The 20,806-nt window shown below is 38.3% G+C and overlaps 1 protein-coding gene across 3 annotated transcripts in view; it reads left to right on the forward strand.

Moving 5' to 3' along the window:
• PPP1R9A (protein phosphatase 1 regulatory subunit 9A) overlaps positions 1-20,806 on the forward strand; it is a 318,841-nt gene that overhangs the window by 227,979 nt on the left and 70,056 nt on the right. For all 3 annotated transcript variants that reach the window (XM_032643664.1, XM_032643666.1, XM_032643663.1), the window contains exon 7: positions 10,366-10,521. In XM_032643664.1, coding sequence (XP_032499555.1) covers positions 10,366-10,521 — 156 coding nt within the window. The remainder of the gene's footprint in view (positions 1-10,365; positions 10,522-20,806) is intronic.

The raw sequence follows: 20,806 nt of genomic DNA on the forward strand, positions 1-20,806 counted from the left end.
ATGTTATCAATGACACCACCTCTATCCTGGAAGGCATTCAGGTTGACCTCAACTCACTGGCCCAGTGGTGGGTGATAGAATCGCCCTGAACCCTAGATTTCCTCCTGTGGTCCAATGCCTAGTCTGTGCAATCACTGATACCTCCTGCTGTATCTGGATTAATACCTTAGACCAAGTGGAAAACTCAGTGAAGAAGCTTAAGGAGAAAGCTACCTGGATTTCTAAGGTAACCCTGATCGTTTATGGGATTTGTTTAGCCAGTAGAGTCTGGAAGCCTGGGAAGTATGGTTGATCTCAGTACTGCAAGTTGGGCTCATTCTGCTGTTTGGAGTTCTTTTAATAGTAGTTTTAATTATATGCTGTGAGACAGACTGAACAGTTTTGGTCCTAGCCAGTCTTGGTCACACGTATCAGTGTAGTCAAGGGAATGTCATACTCACGGAAAAATTCACCAGTTGTCAAGATAGTGTAGAAATGAGGGTGGATATTGTTGGGAGACAATTCCCCCATGGCTCTCTCACTTCTCTGCATGTCTTGTGAGCAGAGGCATGTTGGCCTTTGTTTCAGATTATTTTTTCAATGATATTTGTATAATGAACAACCTTGGAAAATAGAGATAGTATCTCTCTTCAGGGTAGGTGACAGACTTGCTTACCACCTATTATAAAAAATTTGAGTTTCCTAAGCTCAGAATTCTTAACAAAAGAGTTTTATGGTCACAGCTGCTGCTTCATTTTTAGACCATGACAGTATCCTGGATTTGAACTTTGTTTGGAAGCCATTTCTTAATTTTAGAATCAAGACTTTCAGAACCATCAAGTCTTGGTTCCTTTCTGTTCAACAGTCCTCTCAATTGATCTCTGTTTGTCATATTTTAGTAGAAGCAGCAGGAAGAAATCAGGCAGCGCCTTCAGCACTTTGTTTGGAAATCTACTTCCCTGGCTCACTCAGTTCAGTAGGGATATTTCCTACATTTTCCTTACAGAAGGTGGTAATGTGGCAAAGCTTTCTGCCACTACACAGCAAGGATCCCCCTTCCAGATCTCCACTTACAGTCTTTTCAAGGCAATTTAGGCTGCTTTAGCATACTCTTCAAAATTCTTCCTGCCAGGACTTCCCTGTTGGCGCAGTGGTTGAGAGTCCGCCTGCCGATGCAGGGGACACGGGTTCGTGCCCGGTCTGGGAGAATCCCACATGCAGCGGAGCGGCTGGGCCCGTGGGCCATGGCCACTGGGCCTGCGCGTCCGGAGCCTGTGTTCTGCAACGGGAGAGGCCACAGCAGTGAGAGGCCCGCGTACCACAAAAAAAAAAAAAAAAAATTCTTCCTGCCAGCCTTCATTCACTGCCTGTTTCCAGACTTCCCTGTTTTTCTATATTTGTTATGGCAGTACCCCCTTTCTATTGCTCTATAACAAATTACCACCCAAAACTCAGCAACTTAAAATAAGAAGTATTCACGTATTACAGTATCTGTGGGTCAGTTTACCTGGATACCTCTGACTCAAGATCTCTTGCAAGGCCAAAAATAAGGTTTCAGCCAGAGGTGCAGTCATATACACGCTTAACTGGAGGAAGATCTGCTTCCAAGCTCACTCACAGATGTTGGCAGAAGGCAGGAGATCTACTTCCAAGCTCCCTCATGTGCCTTTTGGCAAGCCTCAGGTCCTTGCTGGCTATTGGCCAGAAACATCAGTTCCTTGTGATGTGCACCTCTCCATGGGGCCACATACAACATGGTGGCTTGTTTTTGAAGAGCAAGAAGACAAAAGAGACGCCAGTCACAGTTTTTTGTAAACTAATTTTAGAAGTGACACCCCATCACTTTTGTTGTATTGTGCTTGTTAGAAGTGAGTCTGTAGGAACTTGCCTGGTGGCGCAGTGGTTAAGAATCTGCCTGCCAATGCAGGGGACACGGGTTCAAGCCCTGGTCTGGGAAGATCCCACATGCCACAGAGCAACCAAGCCTGTGCACCACAACTACTGAGCCTGCGCTCTACAGCCCATGAGCCACAACTGTTGAGCCCATGTGCCACAACTACTGAAGCCCATGCATCTAGAGCCCGTGCTCTGCAACAAGAGAAGCCACCACAATGAGAAGACCACGCACCGCAACGAAGAGTAGTCCCAGCTCGCCGCAGCTAGAGAAAGCCCACGTGCAGCAACAAAGATCCAATGCAGCCAAAACTAAAAAATAAATTAATTAAAAAAAAAGAAGTGAGTCTGTAGATCCAGTCCACATTCAAGGGAAAGGATTATACGAGAGCATGATTGCCCAGGAAGAAGGGATCATTAGGGGTCATTTTAGAGCTTTCCTACCAGAGTGGTAAAGAGAGTCCCTGCTTTTGAGGAGTATACTTTTGAAAAGGAAGGGAGAAAAAAACTAAAAAAAAAACTTTAAAACTCCGTAACATCTAATTCTGATTTTTGGATGGTCTACCACAATTGCTGTAACAATTTTAAGAAGGGAAAAGTGTATTTGAATTGTTACAGAGGATTTTATAGGCAAATCTTATATCTATTTGGTCAGAATTTTAGGAAGAATAATTTGCCAGCAGTATTATCAGTGACCTGAGGCGCTGAGCATCTGAAGGCAGGGAACACAAGAGGCCTTATGAGTAATCAAGATAGAGATTTTAGATGTTTCTTGATTTGGCGACTAGACAGTAAGAATGGAGTGAAATGTCAGAAAACATTCTGAGAACAAAGACTGACAAGAAAATTTTGAATGACTTGATAAATGAGAGAAATGAATATATATCTTGGGCTATCATGTTGGATGTTTTACATATTTTATTTCTTTGAATCCTCTCAATACCTATGAGATTGGTATCTTTTGAATCATTTTATAGAAGAGGAGATCACGGAAGATACAAGCTAAATGACTTGCCCACTATCATACAGCTGTGACATTGTTTTTTCTCTTTTGGGGCCCTGGTCTCTCCAGCCCCAAGTCATGCTCTTCTTTTGTTGTACTGTTCTGTGGCATTGTCCTGGAGAAACGAGGGACAGTGAAAATAATCGTAGTCATAAAGTCATCTTGTCATTTAGCATATTCTAGGCACTATGATCAATACTTTGAATATATCACTACTAGAAGTTCTCCCAACCACCTTATGAAGAAGGTGCTGTTATTCCCAGTGATGTGAAAAGGGACTAAGTAGCCCAACACTACAAAATCAGGACACACAGAAGTCAACTGACCGAAAATGGAAAGAGAGATGCCTTTGCAGAGAAGGGGATGCTTTTGCTGAAAGCCATCTGGATGGTTGGCACAGACTTAGGAATTTTAAACATTAAAGTGTTAGTTTGAGGTCTTTCTCCTCCAGAGAAAAAGCAACTCTCTTCTGTTCTCACACAGAACTGAGTCTGAAAATATATATAACCAAATTCAATTCCAGTAAACAAATTCCAACAAAAACTGCGTAATTAAGGCTATTTTTATGATTAGCACCATTTAGTTTCCCTGAATTTACCAGAACAAACATTGCTGCAGCAAAAATTACTGCTAATGGTTGAACCTAACAACAAGAGAAAATCCCCAAAAGGGTCATTTAGGCCCCAGCTGCAGCTGTGCTTCACTGTATTTCTTACTTGAAGGCTGAGAATTAACAGGAAAATCGGGCTCTACTGTGCTGTGCAGATGTGACTAAAACTGTATTAATTCACTCAGCAAACATTTGTTCAGTGCCTACTGTATGCCAAGCAGTGTGCTAGCCACACTGGGATCACAGGGATAGATTACGCCTGGCATTCTCAGGGAATCTACAGTTGAAAGAAGTTGTTGGGAGGAGGCAGATATAAAAACAGCCAAGCTTCCTGAGTGACAGAAGGCATGCCATGGAAACATAAAGGAGTGAGTTAGAAGAGTCTTATGCCAGCAGTTTCACGGGATGTGCTAAGTAGATGGATATTCATCTTGGACCACTGGGGCAGGAGGGGAGTCGATCAGTGAGGAGAACAGAGGCCTGGAAGTTTGCTTGGCCTTGGGTAGAAGCTGGTACCTACTCCAAAACTGGGAATACAAGAAGAGGAGCAGGTTTAGGGAAAGGAGAAGTTTTACTTCAGAAATGACCAGTTTGCTTTTTTTTTTTTTTTTTATTTATTTATTTATTTTTTTTTTTTTTTTGCGGTATGTGGGCCTCTCACCGCCGCGGCTTCTCCCGCTGCAGAACACAGGCTCCGGACGCGCAGGCCCAGCGGCCATGGCTCACAGGCCCAGCTGCTACGCAGCACGCGGGATCCTCCTGGACTGGGGCACGAACCCGTGTCCCCTGCATCGGCAGGCAGACCCCCAACCACTGCGCCACCAGGGAAGCCCGACCAGTTTGCTTTTAAAAGATTCATGTGGCAAAGTCTTCTAGGATATTATATTTATGAGACCAAAAGTTAGCAGATGTCTGGTTACAAGATTTGATGAAGGCTTTAGCCTGTTGCTGTTGTAGTATAAGTACTGCAGCAGCAGCAGCAGCAGTGCTCACTTATTTTGAGCATTGCCATGTTCCTGACCTTGTGTTGAACACTCTATAGGTACCATCTAACTTAATGTCATGACAACCTTGTTATACTAAGGAACTATTTTTATCCTCGTTTTATAGATGAGGAAATTGAAACTTAGATCTGAAAACTAACTTTACCAATATCAAGAGCCGGGATTTGAACCCAGGCCTACGTGACTTCAAAACCAAGATGCTTTAATTGGTCACCACTTAACTCACCACTATAACAGATACTGTCTGTTCCTTCTGTAAAACCTACACTGAGATCTACAGCCCTCCTGAGTATTCAAGGCTCTAATATGTCTACATGCTTCTGGTCCTACCAGAACCACCAGAAGAGGCAGAACCTGTCAGTTGTACTTAACATTGTAATTTTGTATTTTAATAAAATATTAAATGCCCCAATAGCATATGAGTATAAAGGAAATCGTGTCTATGAAAGCAGATACAATGCTTTGCAAAGATTCAGTGAAGACTGGTAGCTCAAGAAAATTAGATGTGAGAAGGAAACGTAAAAGAGAAAAACCATAAAAATCTAGAGGACCTTAGCACTCATTTTGCCCTGCAAGAATCTTTTTCATCCTTTTTTTTTTTTTCTGCACACGGGCCTCTCACTGTTTTGACCTCTCCCGTTGCGGAGCACAGGCTCCGGACGCACAGGCTCAGCAGCCATGGCTCACGGGCCCAGCCGCTCCGCGGCATGTGGGATCTTCCTGGACCAGGGCACGAACTCATGTCCCTTGCATCGGCAGGCGGACTCTCAACCACTGCGCCACCAGGGAAGCCCTTTTTCATCCATTTTAAGACACTGCATTAATTCTATAGATTATATGCTCTGGTTCTGGTTTATATAAGAAAAAGTGCATGAAACATCAGTCAGCATACCTGTGAGCCAAACCTTTTGAAGGGGACTTCTATGAGCTTGCCCAGGGTGAGCATATTATGAGAGAAAAGAAGAGGACAGGAACTTTGGAGCTCATTGCAGGCAGGTGCAAGTCTTCAAAGTGAACTGAATGATAACGTTCAAAGATGTGGAGGGTGAATTTCAACACCACAGGATTATGCACCAGGGTTTTTGGTTGGAGAAAAATGAAAGGACTGTATTTCCATCTTTTTTTTTTTTTTACAAAGCTTTAGTTCTGTAGACTGTAAGCAAGATAGCATAGAAGAAAGAGCATGGGCTTTGGAATATGTTAGATGTGTAGCTTCAGCAACATAACTAATTGACCTTGGGCAAAGTCTCTGAACCTCAGTTTCCTCAAGTTAACACGGTACAGTAATACCTATATCAGTTAGTTTTTTAAGGAAGGTACAGTGGTGGGCACATAGTAAGTTACAAAATAATCACTATTCTTTTTTTGACCCTTTTTGGGAAGCCATTAAAGAGTATGAGATACTAATCAAGAAGGTAGACAAGAAGATGAAAAGGCAAGAACTATTCTTGCCTCATTTAAAGTGGATTTGCAGGTTGGGACGAAGAACTTTCAAGAGTCTCTGTTTACTTGAAAGATGCTGAATCTTTTCAGAATAAAGAGATAAAGAGAAGGACCTGGATACCACTGGAAATACTTTGTTGTAGCAACTTTTGGGGGGTAAAACGTTGTCTGTCTTCCTCTGTAAATGTCAGATTCAGTCCAATTTAATTTTGAGGTTTATGAAATTCTGCTAACATATCATTCCGTGTAATTTATTTTATTTGCAGATTACCATAAAAATAATGTCCATTTTCCACAAAGATAAAAGAATCAGAAGAACACATATTCTAAGTCTACCAAATGTAACTTTTTAACTTCCAGGTGTTTATGAGGTTCTGTAGTAAATGCACCCTTTATTCTAAAGCCTATTTAGGATGGGATTGGTAAATGATCTGCGAGAGAGAATGGCAATATAACGTTTTTAAACGCCCTATCCAGAGTCTCTAGTAAGTAATAAGTAGAACCAAGACAGTAAAATATACATTTTGTTCTCAGGATGCTTATGAGACTAATTAGAAACAGAAAACATTAGTAAATGGAAAGATGAAATGAGAGATAAAAAATTTTAGCAGATTGCAGGTGATTTGGGTGTTGAGAGAGACCGGTAGAGTAAAAAAAATAAAAGAATCAAAAGAATTATTAATAACTTACATTTATGGAGATAATTTTGATGACTCAAATGGGTAACAAAGCCAGAATTATACTTAGAGGTAAGAATTGTATATATTGTACAACCCTTATCCTGTTATTCACTAAAAGGAGCGTTAAAAAAATAAATGTGATAGAATGCTGCCTTCTCATCAAATGACTTTACAGTGCATGTTCTGGATATTATTGAAAACTTCCTTAGCAGGTTATAGATATTACCAAGTAAATGAATTGGCGTTCTTGGATTTATTCTTTTAAAAATGTTTGTTAAGATCCTGTTACAGGTTAGGCCCCCTCATAGGCACATGCTTATGTTCATTCCCTTAGATATGGTGAAGAAGTATCTATTTTCAAGCTGGCAAAGGGAAATCAAATTGTTCATTTCAACTCTTATGTTTAAAATGTGCTGCATTGTCATCAGACTTTAAATTTAACTTAAGATTTTATTGAGTCATTCATGATAGTCATCAAATTGATCTGATATAGAAGTGAATTTTATGTACCTGGCGTAGGCCTTCATAATAAACACCTGGCTTTGCTGCTAGTTGTAACTATAGGGTCAGAAACAAGCACAGAGTTTTATATCTCTAAATCAAAACTTTCATCAGGTTATCTTGAGATTGTGCACTTTGCCAGCCTTGCTACCTTTCTATTAATAACATCACTGGGATTCATAAAGTACCTATTAGTTCTAAAAGTATGTATGAATAGGAGATGAATTAATTTACAAAATATCACACAAAAAAAATACCAAGTCTGGAATTAAGAGTCCTTTTAAGGTTTATAGGAACTAATCATACCACAAATGGAAGCTATCTGGAACCAACCAGCCCCACTGTTCAGCTACCTTGCCCTGCCAGTGCCAAAGACACTTAGAATGGTATTTCCAGTTTAGACATTTTCAGACTGGTTTCTTTCTTTCTCTTTTATTATTTTATTTATTTTTTTAACATCTTTATTGGAGTATAATTGCTTTACAATGGTGTGTTAGTTTCTGCTTTATAACAAAGTGAATCAGCTATACATATACATATATCCTCATATCTCTTCCCTCTTGCGTCTCCCTCCCTCCCACCCCTCTAGGTGGCCACAAAGCACCGAGCTGATCTCCCTGTGCTATGCGGCTGCTTCCCACTAGCTATCGATTTTACATTTGGTAGTATATATAAGTCCATGCCACTCTCTCACTTTGTCCCAGCTTACCCTTCCCCCTCCCTATGTCCTCAAGTCCATTCTCTAGTAGGTCTGTGTCTTTATTCCTGTCCTGCCCCTCCTACTGAACACTGGCAGAAGACTTCAGACCTTTCTTTCTTTCTTTTTTTAAAATTTTATTTATTTTTGGCTGCATTGGGTCTAGTTGCAGCACGTGGGCTCAGTAGTTGCAGCACGTGGGCCCTAGAGCGTGAGGGCTTAAGTAGTTGTGGCACATGGGCTCAGTAGTTGTGGCTCAGAGGCTCTAGAGCACAGGCTCAATAGTTGTGGCACACGGGCTTAGTTGCTCCGCGGCATGTGGGATCTTCCCGGACCAGAGATCCAACCCGTGTCCCCTGCATTGCCAGGCAGATTCTTAACCACTGCTCCACCAGGGAATTCCCTTCAGATTGGTTTCTAAAGACCCCTAGGGTTCCAGGTGCTGATGAGCTATATAGTATAAAGGTGGAGGCCAGGACTTTCCTGGTGGTTGAGAATCTGCCTGCCAATGCAGGGGACACGGGTTCGAGCCCTGGTACGGGAAGATCCCACGTGATGCGGAGCAGCTAAGCCCGTGCGCCACAACTACTGAGCCTGCGCTCTAGAGCCTCTGAGCCACAACTACTGAAGCGCCATGTGCCACAGCTACTGAAGCCCACACACCTAGAGCCCGTGCTCCACAAGAGAAGCCTCCGCAATGAGAAGCCTGCGCACCACAACGAAGAGTAGTCCCCACTCACCACAACTAGAGAAAGCCTGCACACAGCAACAAGGACGCAACACAGCCAAAAATAAAAAAAATTAAAAGAAAAAAAGATGGAGGCCATCCACCTCTTTCCCTTTCAGTCAAAGCATCGCTGATTATATTAGGGCTGTGCGGGGGAAGGGGGTTTCTAACTAACATGTAACCAGTTTGCAAAATCACTGCTCTGTATGAAATATCCTGACCTTACTTCTATACACAAATGCCACCAAAGTCAAATCTTCATGCTTATAGTCTCTGTGTGTGGAAAAAGAGTCTGAGGATGCTGAGGCATCCTTTGTTTGTTCATCGTGGTCAATGCCCGCCAGATTCCTTAATAGAAATTGTATCTACTTCTGGACACCACAATTTAAGAGAAAATACCGAGAGCTTGGAGAGAAGTCAGAGTACAGACGCAAAGACAATTACAGAGAATGAGACCTACGAGGAAACTAGAATTATTTTACTTTGAAAGAGAGAAGTCAGAACGGCAATTCATTAATGGTCTTCCAGAAATTAGGAATTATTACGTTGAGGTTAAGGATTGGATTTCCTTCATGTGCAAACATAGTCAAGTAAATACAGTTTCAGGTTTAGCAAGAAGAATATAGTGTAGAACCAAAAGAAAAAATAACAGTAAGATGCTAAGCCTCTTTAATCAAAGGAATAGATCACTCAGTACACTATGAAATTTTTTTTAAAGGCAGTATGAATCCCTAACTGTTTTGTGTATTAAATGTAATACTACCTGAAGGAACAAGGGTGAATTAAATGAACTTTGTTTTTCAACACTGTGACTCAGTGATTTACCTTTAAATTATATCAGACGGTATAGATTTCAAACAATTATTTTGAATTAGAGTCTCATAGCCTGATGCTGCCAGGAGAGGAGCTACTTTCTAATAATGTTAAGGAACTTAGTTGTGAGGAGGAATATTTATTCCAAGGGTCATGAACTCATATACCTACAGGGGCCCATGGGTATCACGAAGGAGTGATGCTAACAGCTTAGAATAATGAATTATGGAAGTTATGGTGTATTAGAAAGTGTACCTGTGTAAAGGGACAACAACTGCTGACTCTGGCCAGTGGTTATCATGTCGTTATGCGCCTATATTGCCAGATCTTTGGCTTTCTCAAGAAAAACTGGAAATCTAGAATAGGTGAAAGTTTTTAACATTGCCAAAATGCTGAGATTTATTAAAGTAGTACTGTTTAGGCAAAGCAATACACCTGTGTGGGCTGTAAGTTAGAAACCTTTGGTTAATTCTTTAGGTCACTAGTTAACCACCACGTTAGTTAGACAAACAAATGAAACAGAGCTGATTAAACTCTAAAACTTAGGAGAATCAATCTACTAAACCTTTGTAAGGCTTAATTAAGGTCCTTTCCAACTCGATGAATCTTTTGGTCTCCCCTTCCTTCTTCCCTGCTGTCAATATTGGGTGACTTATTCATTATAGGTATTGGGAATTTAAAGGAATTACTTATTTCCCTTAGCAACATAATTTTATTTAGTAAAAAACATCAAACACTTTGATTTAAAATAAAGGTTTTGTTGCTTTACTAAAGGTACTGCTGATGCTCTTAGATTTTTAGAAATGCACTTATAAATGGCATAGACATGTCACTTTGGATCTTTGAACTAACATTTGTTTGTAACATTGGCTGAATGAGGCATGCTTGACTCAAAAGCCTACTTACACTTTTACCATTTGGTGACATTTTTATTTCTCTTTTATAAAATATTTTAAAATAACCCACCTCCACATGGGTAAGGACAGCTGGATTTCTGAAATCCCCTTCCTTTCAGACAGGAGAATATGCCACAGATGAAGAGGAGGATGAGGTAGGACCTGTTCTTCCTGGCAGTGACATCGCCATTGAAGTCTTCGAGCTGCCTGAGAATGAGGACATGTTTTCCCCATCAGACCTGGACACAAGCAAGCTCAGTCACAAGTTCAAAGAGGTAAGTTGCTGATCTGCGAAGTATTTTTCTATAGCTGTCCATTTCATTATTAAGTATCTATATTTGTTTGAAAAGTGTATTAAGAATAATCAGTTTTTTAAAGAAAGCCTTTCAATAACAGATTGTCCTGAATCTCATTGAATTTCAAGGCAAAAGTTAAGATCTCATTCCACTGTCATTAATTTAAATGCTTGTTATTTGTCATAGTGACAGTTTTTAACTTGTCTGTTCCATAGTTTCAAGCTATAGCTTAAATTTGCAGTTTTTGTGTCAAGGTTATATTTGTAAAGCTTTATGAAAGTTTTGGAACCTGGCTTTCCTCAAAGGCAGTGATTTCTAAAAAGGCTTTTGTTTTTCTTTTCCTTAAATAGACAAGGTTCCAACAGGGATCAGATGACATTCCCAAGTGGTTTAACTGAAGAAAGTTTAATGAATGAACTTTGAGTAGAGTTAAAAGAACTACCAAGGGATGGTGCAGTGTAGAGGGACCGGCCACAGGGGAAGTTGTTACCATCTTTTGGCTTAATGGGTAAAGAGGGAAAGAGATTACCTTTTTTTGAAGGAGGGCCATTCAACATCTGCAGTTTTGTAAGATGCAACCACTGCTAAAAACTACATCCTGGGGGTAAGGGTGATAATATACCAAGACCCTTCTGTCCTCTTGTTGATGCCTCCCATCAGCCTAACCCAGGCAGGGGAGCCTGGGAGATTCAGTCTTGAAATCTGAAGAGATTAGCCTCCTGAGGCAGGAGCTGTCAGAAAAGGGCCAGGAATGGATCCTGAGGGGGCGAATGCAGATAACCACAAAAACTCTTCTTCCAAATGAACTTCTCAGACCCCCAACTTGTAAAACAGAAACAGTGATGAATGGGTCCACAAGCATTTTATTCTTCATTGCTGTGTGGAACATCCTCCGTTGTTGGAAACAAGTATGTCATTATTTACAGCCTGCCCACAATAACCCTGAAGCACTGAGACTTGAAAACCATTGTTTTGTGGTTGCAAGTCTCTTAGGGACTTGACCACTTGGAAAATATATTCTCCTATTCATGAAAAACAAGGGTTATAATTGCAGATTTATAATTTATAAATTTATTTATAATTTCTAATTTTGATGTATTATAAACAGGTCAATTTTATATGTTCTCATGTTTTACCTAATACACCTAGTACATTGACTTACCTTTTTAATTCCCTATGACAAATTTATAGTAGTGAGACCAGTGTCAAAGTGAATGTACTTTTCAAATGTAAGTTTTTATTAAATAAAACAACTTATGTTCACTATAGAGTTTTAGAAAATACAGATTTGTATAAATGCCAAAAAATCATTCCTAATCCCAGTATTGTGGTATTTGGGATTGTAGGATGTATACTGTGTTAAATTCCTGCTCTTGATACTTAAAAGTGTATTATTAGGATTTTCCCATGTCATCAAATATCTTTCCATAAATGATGCTTATTTACTGTTTCATCTTATGGATCTTATATAATTTACTTAATTCTTTGCTTTGGAACATATCCTTTGTTTCCAGGTCTTTTTAAATTATTAAAAGTAATGTTGCAATAAATATTGCAATAAATTATCCTTAGGATAATTTCTTACAGTGGAATTATTAGATCAAAGAATATGAATATTTTGGGGACTTGTACTTAATGCCAAGTTGCCACCAGAATGGCTTTTCTTGGTAATATAGAAATTTATTGATGTCACCCAGTGGTTTCGAGTGCCCATTTCTCTTCCACATATTGTTATTAGTCAGGTTGAACCATTTCCATTTATATAGTTCACAGAGTCCTTGAGGCAAAATACATGGGTTTTTCAGATGATTTATGACTATTCCTAGTTCTAAATCAGATACAAACGTCTCAGTGACAATGAAGTACACTATTATATAATGATTAGAATTTTCTTATAGTAGAAGTAGCAATGCCTATCTTAGGACCATTTCTTATAAAGTCTTTCTAGATTAACTGATATCTTCAAACCAAAGAAAAATGCAGAAAAAGAAAGTTCTTCTGCAGGAAGTGACTGAGTGGGAGGAAGTGGTATAATCTGTTTCTCTTTGGCTCTGAATTGGCCCAATAATACATATTATCTGAAGAGTAGATGAACTATTTGTTCTTTAAGAAATCTTCCTTGAGAAAAGACAGTCTCTTCAATAAGTGTTGCTGGGAAAACTGGACAGCTACATGTAAAAGAATGAAATTAGAACACTCCCTAACACCATACACAAAAATAAACTCGAAATGGTTTGAAGACCTAAATGTAAGAGCAGACACTATAAAACTCTTAGATGAAAACATAGGAAGAACACTCTTTGACATAAATCACAGCAAGATCCTTTTTGACCCACCTCCTAGAGTAGTGGAAATAAAAACAAAAATAAACAAATGGGACCTAATGAAACTTAAAAGCTTTTGCACAGCAAAGGAAACTATAAACAAGACGAAAAGACAACCCTCAGAATGGGAGAAAATATTTGCAAGCGAATCAACGGGCAAAGGATTAACCTCCAAAATATATAAAAAGCTTATACAGCTCAATAACAAGAAAACAAACAACCCAATCAAAAAATGGGCAGAAGACCTAAATAGACATTTCTCCAAGGAAGACATACAGATGGCCAAGAAGCACATGAAAAGCTGCTCAATATCACTAATTATTAGAGAAATGCAAATCAAAACTACAATGAGGTATCACCTCACACCAGTTAGAATGGGCATCATCAGAAAATCTACAAACAACAAATGCTGGAGAGGGTGCAGAGAAAAGGGAACCCTCTTGCACTGTTGGTGGAAATGTATATTGATACAGCCACTATAGAGAACAGTATGGAGGTTCCTTAAAAAACTAAAAATAGAATTACCATATGACCCAGCAATCCCACTACTGGGCATATACCCAGAGAAAACCATAATTTTAAAAGACACATGCACCCCAGTGTTCATCACAGCACTATTTACAATAGCCAGGTCATGGAAGCAACCTAAATGCCCATCGACAGACGAACGGATAAAGAAGATGTGGTACATATGTACAATGGAATATTACTCAGCCATAAAAAGGAATGGAATTGGGTCGTTTGTAGAGACGTGGATGGACCTAGAGACTATCATACAGAGTGAAGTAAGTCAGAAAAAGAAAAATATTGTATATTAATGCATATATGTGGAATCTAGAAAAATGGTACAGATGAATAGGTTTTCAAGGCAGAAATAGAGATGCAGATGTAGAGAACAAATGTACGGACACCAAGGGGGAAAAGAGGGTGGTGGTGGTGGGATGAACTGGGAGATAGGGATTGACATGTATACACTAATATGTATAAAATAGGTAACGAATAAGAACCTGCTGTATTTAAAAAAAAAAAAGACCCTAGGACCTTCTAGGAAATGTAAGAGGACTCAGTCATATTCAGTAGATGCCCCTGCCTTGCTTATATTCCTGATTTTACTGATTGTAGCTTGTATTATTTTCCTCATCTCATTCTTGCTACACTTTGGGAAATCCTCACATATTTTGCACTAATTAGTATAACACTCTCAATTTAGTGTGTCTCTTTGTTATTGTCCACTCACCTTCCCATCTTCTGACATACATCTAATGAAAGGAATAGAGGAATAAAGAGCTGTGATCATACACAAATGTCCTTGATAGTTGCCCATGGGATTCCAAGGGTCTTCTAAAGTATTATATTTTTGTTTGTTTTATGTTTGTGGTTGCAGTTGTGGTTGATGCTGCTGTGATTTTGGTGAGCCTCTGATAAATCTGTTCAAATAAATTCTTGTTCCAATCAAAAAAAAAGAGAAAAGAACAATACCATGTGGTTTCACTTATATGTGGAATCTAAAAAAAAAACAAAAAACAAAAAACTTCTTTGAATGTTGTAACTCTCAATCCAACTTTGAGGCAGTGAGGACAAGGTTGTGTACCCTGGCAAAAACCTATTATATAGCTCTTGCATGTTGCCAGGTAAGCATGACCCCTACTCTTTGTTAGATAATTGAGCTGGAAATAGGGTACACGTTTTTTTAGTGGAAGCTAAAGAGCCTAAAAAGCAGAAATAGTATATGGAAGGTTATAGCCTCCATTTTCTGAATTGAGCCAAGGACTCAGTCAGTGCTCCATAAATATTGTTTGAAGTTGACTCCATAGTGCAGACAGCTGCGTGATCTGGACCCGGGGCTGGCAAACTATGGCCCATTGGCCAAATTGGGCCTGCTGCCTTTTTTTGTAAATAAAGCTTTATTCAGACACAGCCATGGATGTGCATTTATTTATTGTTTGTGGTTGCTTTTATTCTACAACAGTAAAGCTGAGTAGTTGTACAGAGACCATATGGCCTCCAAATCCTAAATTCTTTGGACTTTTACAGAAAGTGGCTGCTGGCGTTGGTGTAGGCTGCTCCATGATCTGGACCCATTCTATATAGCATGGCTGATTTCGTTTTAGCCTGAGTAACCAAATCTGTAGTTTTAATTTTGGCTTTTAAGAATTGGAGGTTTGTCACCACCTCTAGAACAGACAAATACCACATCATTTCACTTCTAATCCTTTTATTCTCTTTTGTTTTATATTTAACATATGAATATATTTATTTCTTCAGGAGATTGCTACTCAGTATCAACTGTGTGGCCCTCTGTCACAGGATTTGTATCTCGTATGCTGCCACTACCACAGTTTGAAATTTCTTTATGTGATTAACATACACGCCCAAATACTGTACAGTGTTAGATATTTTTCACAAGATTATACACAAAACCTGGGGTGGAGGTGGAGAGTCATTTTGTGTTGGAATCTGTAGAAAGTCTTATATTACATAGAGTTCTCTTAATTACATTATTTCAAGCAAAAGTATATGTTACACTGTTTGGGCAAAGCAAATTAGACTAACATTCTCTCAGTCATTCCTACTTTTAGCCATTATGTATCTTGCTAGACTAGATCTAAGCTCCTCTGTTTTTGCTGAATATTGTACCCACATTCCTTGCACGGTTCTTGGCATAGAGTTAGTGGTTAAATATTTGGTGAATGAATGGTATCAAGCATATACTAGAATTTGTTGTATAAACAAGACAGCTCCCTAATTTAATTTTCCCAAAGAGCTGACAAGGGGGCTAGCACTTTTATTACATGCTCATTTACCCATTTCCTTCTGGTTGGAGGCCCAGCGTTATTATCTACAGTATTTGTGCCTTAACACTCTGGACTGCTTTTGGTCTTCACATTGTGTTCCACTTTCTCATTAATTTTTGGTGCCGTACTGTTAGAATATATATAAAGCATTGATGGGATAAATCAGATCCATCTAACTCTTCTCTTCAGAAATTCCATTACTTTTCAACTTATTCAAGAAAACACTTGAATCACTTTAACTCCCTTGAAAAAACTTCCTTGCATTTTCGTACTGTAATTGCATTAAGATAGTAAATTACTTGCAGAAAGCTGGCATTTTTATCACATTGACTCTTTTAATCCAAGTTTATGGAATGTATCTGTTTAATTCAAGCCTTTTTTTCCTGACCCTTTCTCAAATTTTATAGTCCCCTCTATTACATAAATGTCACCTAAGAAAATCTTAACTAGAGTGGATTAATCAAAAGCTGCCACAAAGGTTATATTAGTTCCAATATAAGTTGAGAAGTCTTCTTTATTTTTCATTTTCAGAAATGACTTTTATAAGAGACACTTAATGACTTGCATAAGATGGCAATTTCTGTTCCCTGAAAGTTTGTTATTACTCAGCTGTAAAACCATCTGTGCCTTTGTGGAGGAAGATTTGAAATACTTTTTTACAATAGCTATTAGTCTTTTCAAGTTTTTCTTGGGCCAATTTTGGTATTTTGTATTTCTCAAGAAATTCATATATTTCCTCTAGGCATTCATATTTATTAACTTATATTTTTATAATATCGCTTTAAAATACTGAAATCTTTAGTATCTATAACTAGTTCCTTTTTTTATTCTTTTCTTTCTTTGAGTACTTTCAATTTTTTCTCAGTGTTTTTTTTTCTAGAATTTATCTGTCATGTTAGCTTTACATTTCTTTCTTTCTTTCTTTTTTTTTTTTTTTTTTGCGGTACGCGGGCCTCTCACTGTTGTGGCCTCTCCTGTTGCGGAGCACAGGCTCCGGAGGCGCAGGCTCAGCGGCCATGGCTCACGGGCCCAGCCACTCTGCGGCATGTGGGATCCTCCCGGACCGGGGCACGAACCCGTGTCCCCTGCATCGGCAGGCGGACTCTCAACCACTGTGCCACCAGGGAAGCCCTACATTTCTTTTTAAATTAAAAAATACTTATTATTTCCTACCAATATCTTTATTTTTCCTCCTTTTTTATTTTTTGGCATTAATCAGTTACACTTGGTACATTTACTTTTGATAACCCTTACAGTCTGATAAGTCTATTTAAAGCTGTAATTTTTTTCTGAATATTGCTTTAGCTACATGTCACAATTTTTTTTTTACATTTAGAATGCCACTGCCATTTAGATGTAATTTCTTTTGCAATTTCCTCTTTAACACAAGAATTATGTAGTGGCATATTTTACTTTCCACACATAACAACTTTATTTTGCTATCCTTTTGTTATTGGGTTCTAATTTTATCACACTATTCAGAAAACATATTCCTAGCTATTTAGAATTTTCAAGACATCTTTTGTAACTTAATTTTCAAGACATCTTTTGTAACTTAATTCATAAATAGTTGTATTTAAATATTTCTCATGTATGTAAAAAGCAAACATATTCTGTGCTTGGGTATGAAATTTACATAAGTTAAATTTATATAGATAAGATTAATAATACAGACACACATGTCTTCTCTGCTGTGTGGCTTAGATTTTGTTGGCTTGATGTACTAATTCTAAAAAGCATATGTTAAAGTTGCCAGCTACAGTTGTTTCTTTCTTCCTATAATTCTAGCAATTGTAGTTTTATACATTTTAAATCTTTGTTGTTAGCTGCCTATATGTTCAGGATTATTACAGCTTTTCGATTTATTGTAACATCTTCCTTGTTTCTAATGAGGCATTTTACTCCAAATTCTATTTTGTCTGATAGTAAAAATTCAACACTGGCTTCCTTTTGCTTCATATCTGCTTCACAGTATCTATTTCTTCCATCTCTTTGTTTTCAGCCATTCTGTATCCTTTTGCACAATTGTGTTTCCTTCAGTCAACCTATTCCTAAATCCTTTATACTACTCTAGGAGTCTTTGTCAGTTAATTGGTGAGTTTACCCCATTTATATTTACTTTAATCATTTTAATATTAGAACTTACATCTACCACCTTATTTCATATATTACAGTTACCATGCTTCTTGTTTTGATCTTTTTACCTACTTGCCATTAGATACATCAAATTTTCATCTGCAGCTTAAAAGTTATACATTTTTATTCTACTCTTCTAGAGATTACCCTTGAGTAACTTTGACTCAGTCTTAGGATATTTTCTCCCAGCAACATAGAAAGGAGATCAGCAGCTATGTCTTTACCATTTAACAAAATGATAGCCATAGCATATGTTTATCTACCTCTCCTCTCCTCTCATTCTAATTATCGTGACACAGGAATGATAATTAGCTGGTTTTAATACTTTGATTCACAACATTTTCCCCTGAAAATGTTGTAGGGCAAGCTTCATTGTTTTGAACTAGCATTGCATACTGTAAAGGAAAAGTCTAATGACAACAGATATTTGGATGCTTGTATTACTTTAACCTTGTACTTTAAATTTTTTATCACAATTTCTTTTTTTTTTAAACAACTTCATTGGAGTATAATTGCTTTACAATGTTCTGTTAGTTTCTGCTGTATAACAAAGTGAGTCACCTATATGTATACATATATCCCTATATCCCCTCCCTCTTGTGTCTCCCTCCCACCCTCCCTATCCCACCCCTCTAGGTGGTCACAAAGCACCAAGCTGATCTCCGTGTGCTATGCGGCTGCTTCCCACTAGCTAGCTATTTTACATTTGGTAGTGTATGTATGTCCAGGCCACTCTCTCACTTTGTCCCAGCTTACCCTTCCCACTCCCCGTGTCCTCAACTCCATTCTCTACGTCTATGTCTTTATTCCTGTCCTGACCCTAGGTTCTTCAGAACCTTTTTTTTTTCTTTTAGGTTCCATATATATGTGTTAGCATATGGTATTTGTTTTTCTCTTTCTGACTTACTTCACTCTGTATGACAGATTCTAGGTCCATCCACTTCACCTCAAATAACTCAATTTCGTTTCTTTTTTATGGCTGAGTAATATTCCACTGTATATATGTGCCACATCTTCTTTACAGTTTCTTGAAGTAGGCCTCCTTTCATTAATTTTTTTCTTCCAATCTGCTTTCCTTGTTTTATGTTTTCATTTTAGTCTATGAATATTTGCTTCATTTAAAAATTTTTTCAGTTTCTGTTTCTTTTCTAGAAACCCTGTCTTCAGTATTATCTTTTTTATGTCTCTTTTCTGTTTTTTTCTATTTCTGACATTGTTCTCAAATGTGTCCTCTCATGTCAATGATTCAGTTTTCTGTAGCATTAAATATGCTTTCAACTTCAAGTTCAGGTATGCTCTTAAGCACCTCTAAAATGACTTTTAATTACATTTTTAGTTTCCTTACTCTCCACTTATTCCTCATGCTTCTTCACTTTCTCTTCATCCTGGTGTTCCATAGAGTTACTTTAAAATGTCTTTTTATTTATGGGATACATAATTTTCACAGGTTTACTTATTTGAATTTTCAAGTTGATACTCTCTTTTCCTTGATCTGAAGTATTTAGTAATAGGCTCAGTTTTGCCTTTTTCTCATTTATTTATCTTGAAATGAGGCAAAAACCTTTTTTTGTATTCAAGCAGCAATTAGCCACTTTTAAAAATTACGAATTCCATTTCCAGACCTACATCAGGAGGACATATCTATGTGCCTAGTTTCCAGCCTGGTGGCTATTTTCTGACAACATATCATCTAAAGCAGTTCTCTGTACTAAGGTGGGATATCCAAATCTCGCCACTCAGTTCTTGAAGTTAAAGGGAAAAAAAAAAGTTATTCCTTGCTATCAAAGCACTTACTGTGACTGCCCCTGTCTGTATTGTTGCACTTTGGGGTCTGCAGGTGAAAGTAGGCAATGTGCCACTATCAGCCACCGTTCCTGCATTCTTTTCCTCATCTAGCAGTTGCTTTCTGAATGAATATGGAAGGTGGAGAGTTAGAGAACCTGGTTTGAGGACAGCTCCTGGGAAGGACAGTAGAGGTTGCCCATCTTCCTCACTGCGTAGACCTGGTATCTCAAGCAATCAGTGAGAGCAACACAAAGCATCTCCCTGTCTTGGGAGTGAAGCTTGGATAGATTTTTCTTAATTCAACTTCATGACTCCTTCATATTCTAGTAACAGTTGTTTCTAGTTTCAGTGTCAATTTGGTTGTGAGTTTTTCTTTTGTAATGTGATTTCACTGGAAATTTAGTGGGAAGTAGGAAGAGGCTGAATCGGAAACTGCTGGCCAGGTGCCATTTCAGTGGACTGTGCAGTGCTTCCCCTCCACCATTCCTTCTCGGGAGCCATAGATATCAGCTCCCAGTAAAAACAGTTCTGCATTTGTCTTGAGGAAAAAATATGGAGTGTAAAAAATTGTGTTATTTTGCTTACTTAAGTCATAGAGAATCTATGAAAAGTAATCTAGAAGAAGTTATTAATGCATTAGATAGTAATCTTTATGGAACTTCCCATTAATATGTAGAGAAGGTAAAAAATGTTATGTACTTAACGAGAAACAGATACTTAAAGAGTAGCTGTAATTACAGGCTGTCACCTACATCCAGCACCTTCACCATCAATAACCAGTTTATGGCACCTCCTTAGAGAGTGACCCTGTGCTGCACATACGGCAGTTAGTGTTGCCATTCACATTAGGTTACAATATCATTCAGTCAGCTGATTTCAGCTAGTTTTGCATAATGTTTCCTGAGAAAAACACTTTTGTTAATATAAAGGTAGGTACCATATATAAACCTTTGAGCAGAAATTATAAAGCAATATGGCATAGTTTCATTTTAACAGCACCGAAGTATAGGCAAAAACAGCACTTATTTCTTCTTTTGTGGAACTTACACTGTCATGGGTAAGACAGACTGCAGTCAAATTATCACAGAGATCATTGTAAAAATTCTGATTCCAATGCTGAAACTACTTCATAAAGTTGTATGCAAATATCAGTTATTATTTTGCCCTTCTAAAGTAAAAACAGAGAATGTCGCTCTTATCCGTAAAATCTCCAGTACAAGAGCG

This window comes from Phocoena sinus, chromosome 9, assembly GCF_008692025.1.
Source record: "Phocoena sinus isolate mPhoSin1 chromosome 9, mPhoSin1.pri, whole genome shotgun sequence".
In the NCBI taxonomy this organism is placed as follows: domain Eukaryota; kingdom Metazoa; phylum Chordata; class Mammalia; order Artiodactyla; family Phocoenidae; genus Phocoena; species Phocoena sinus.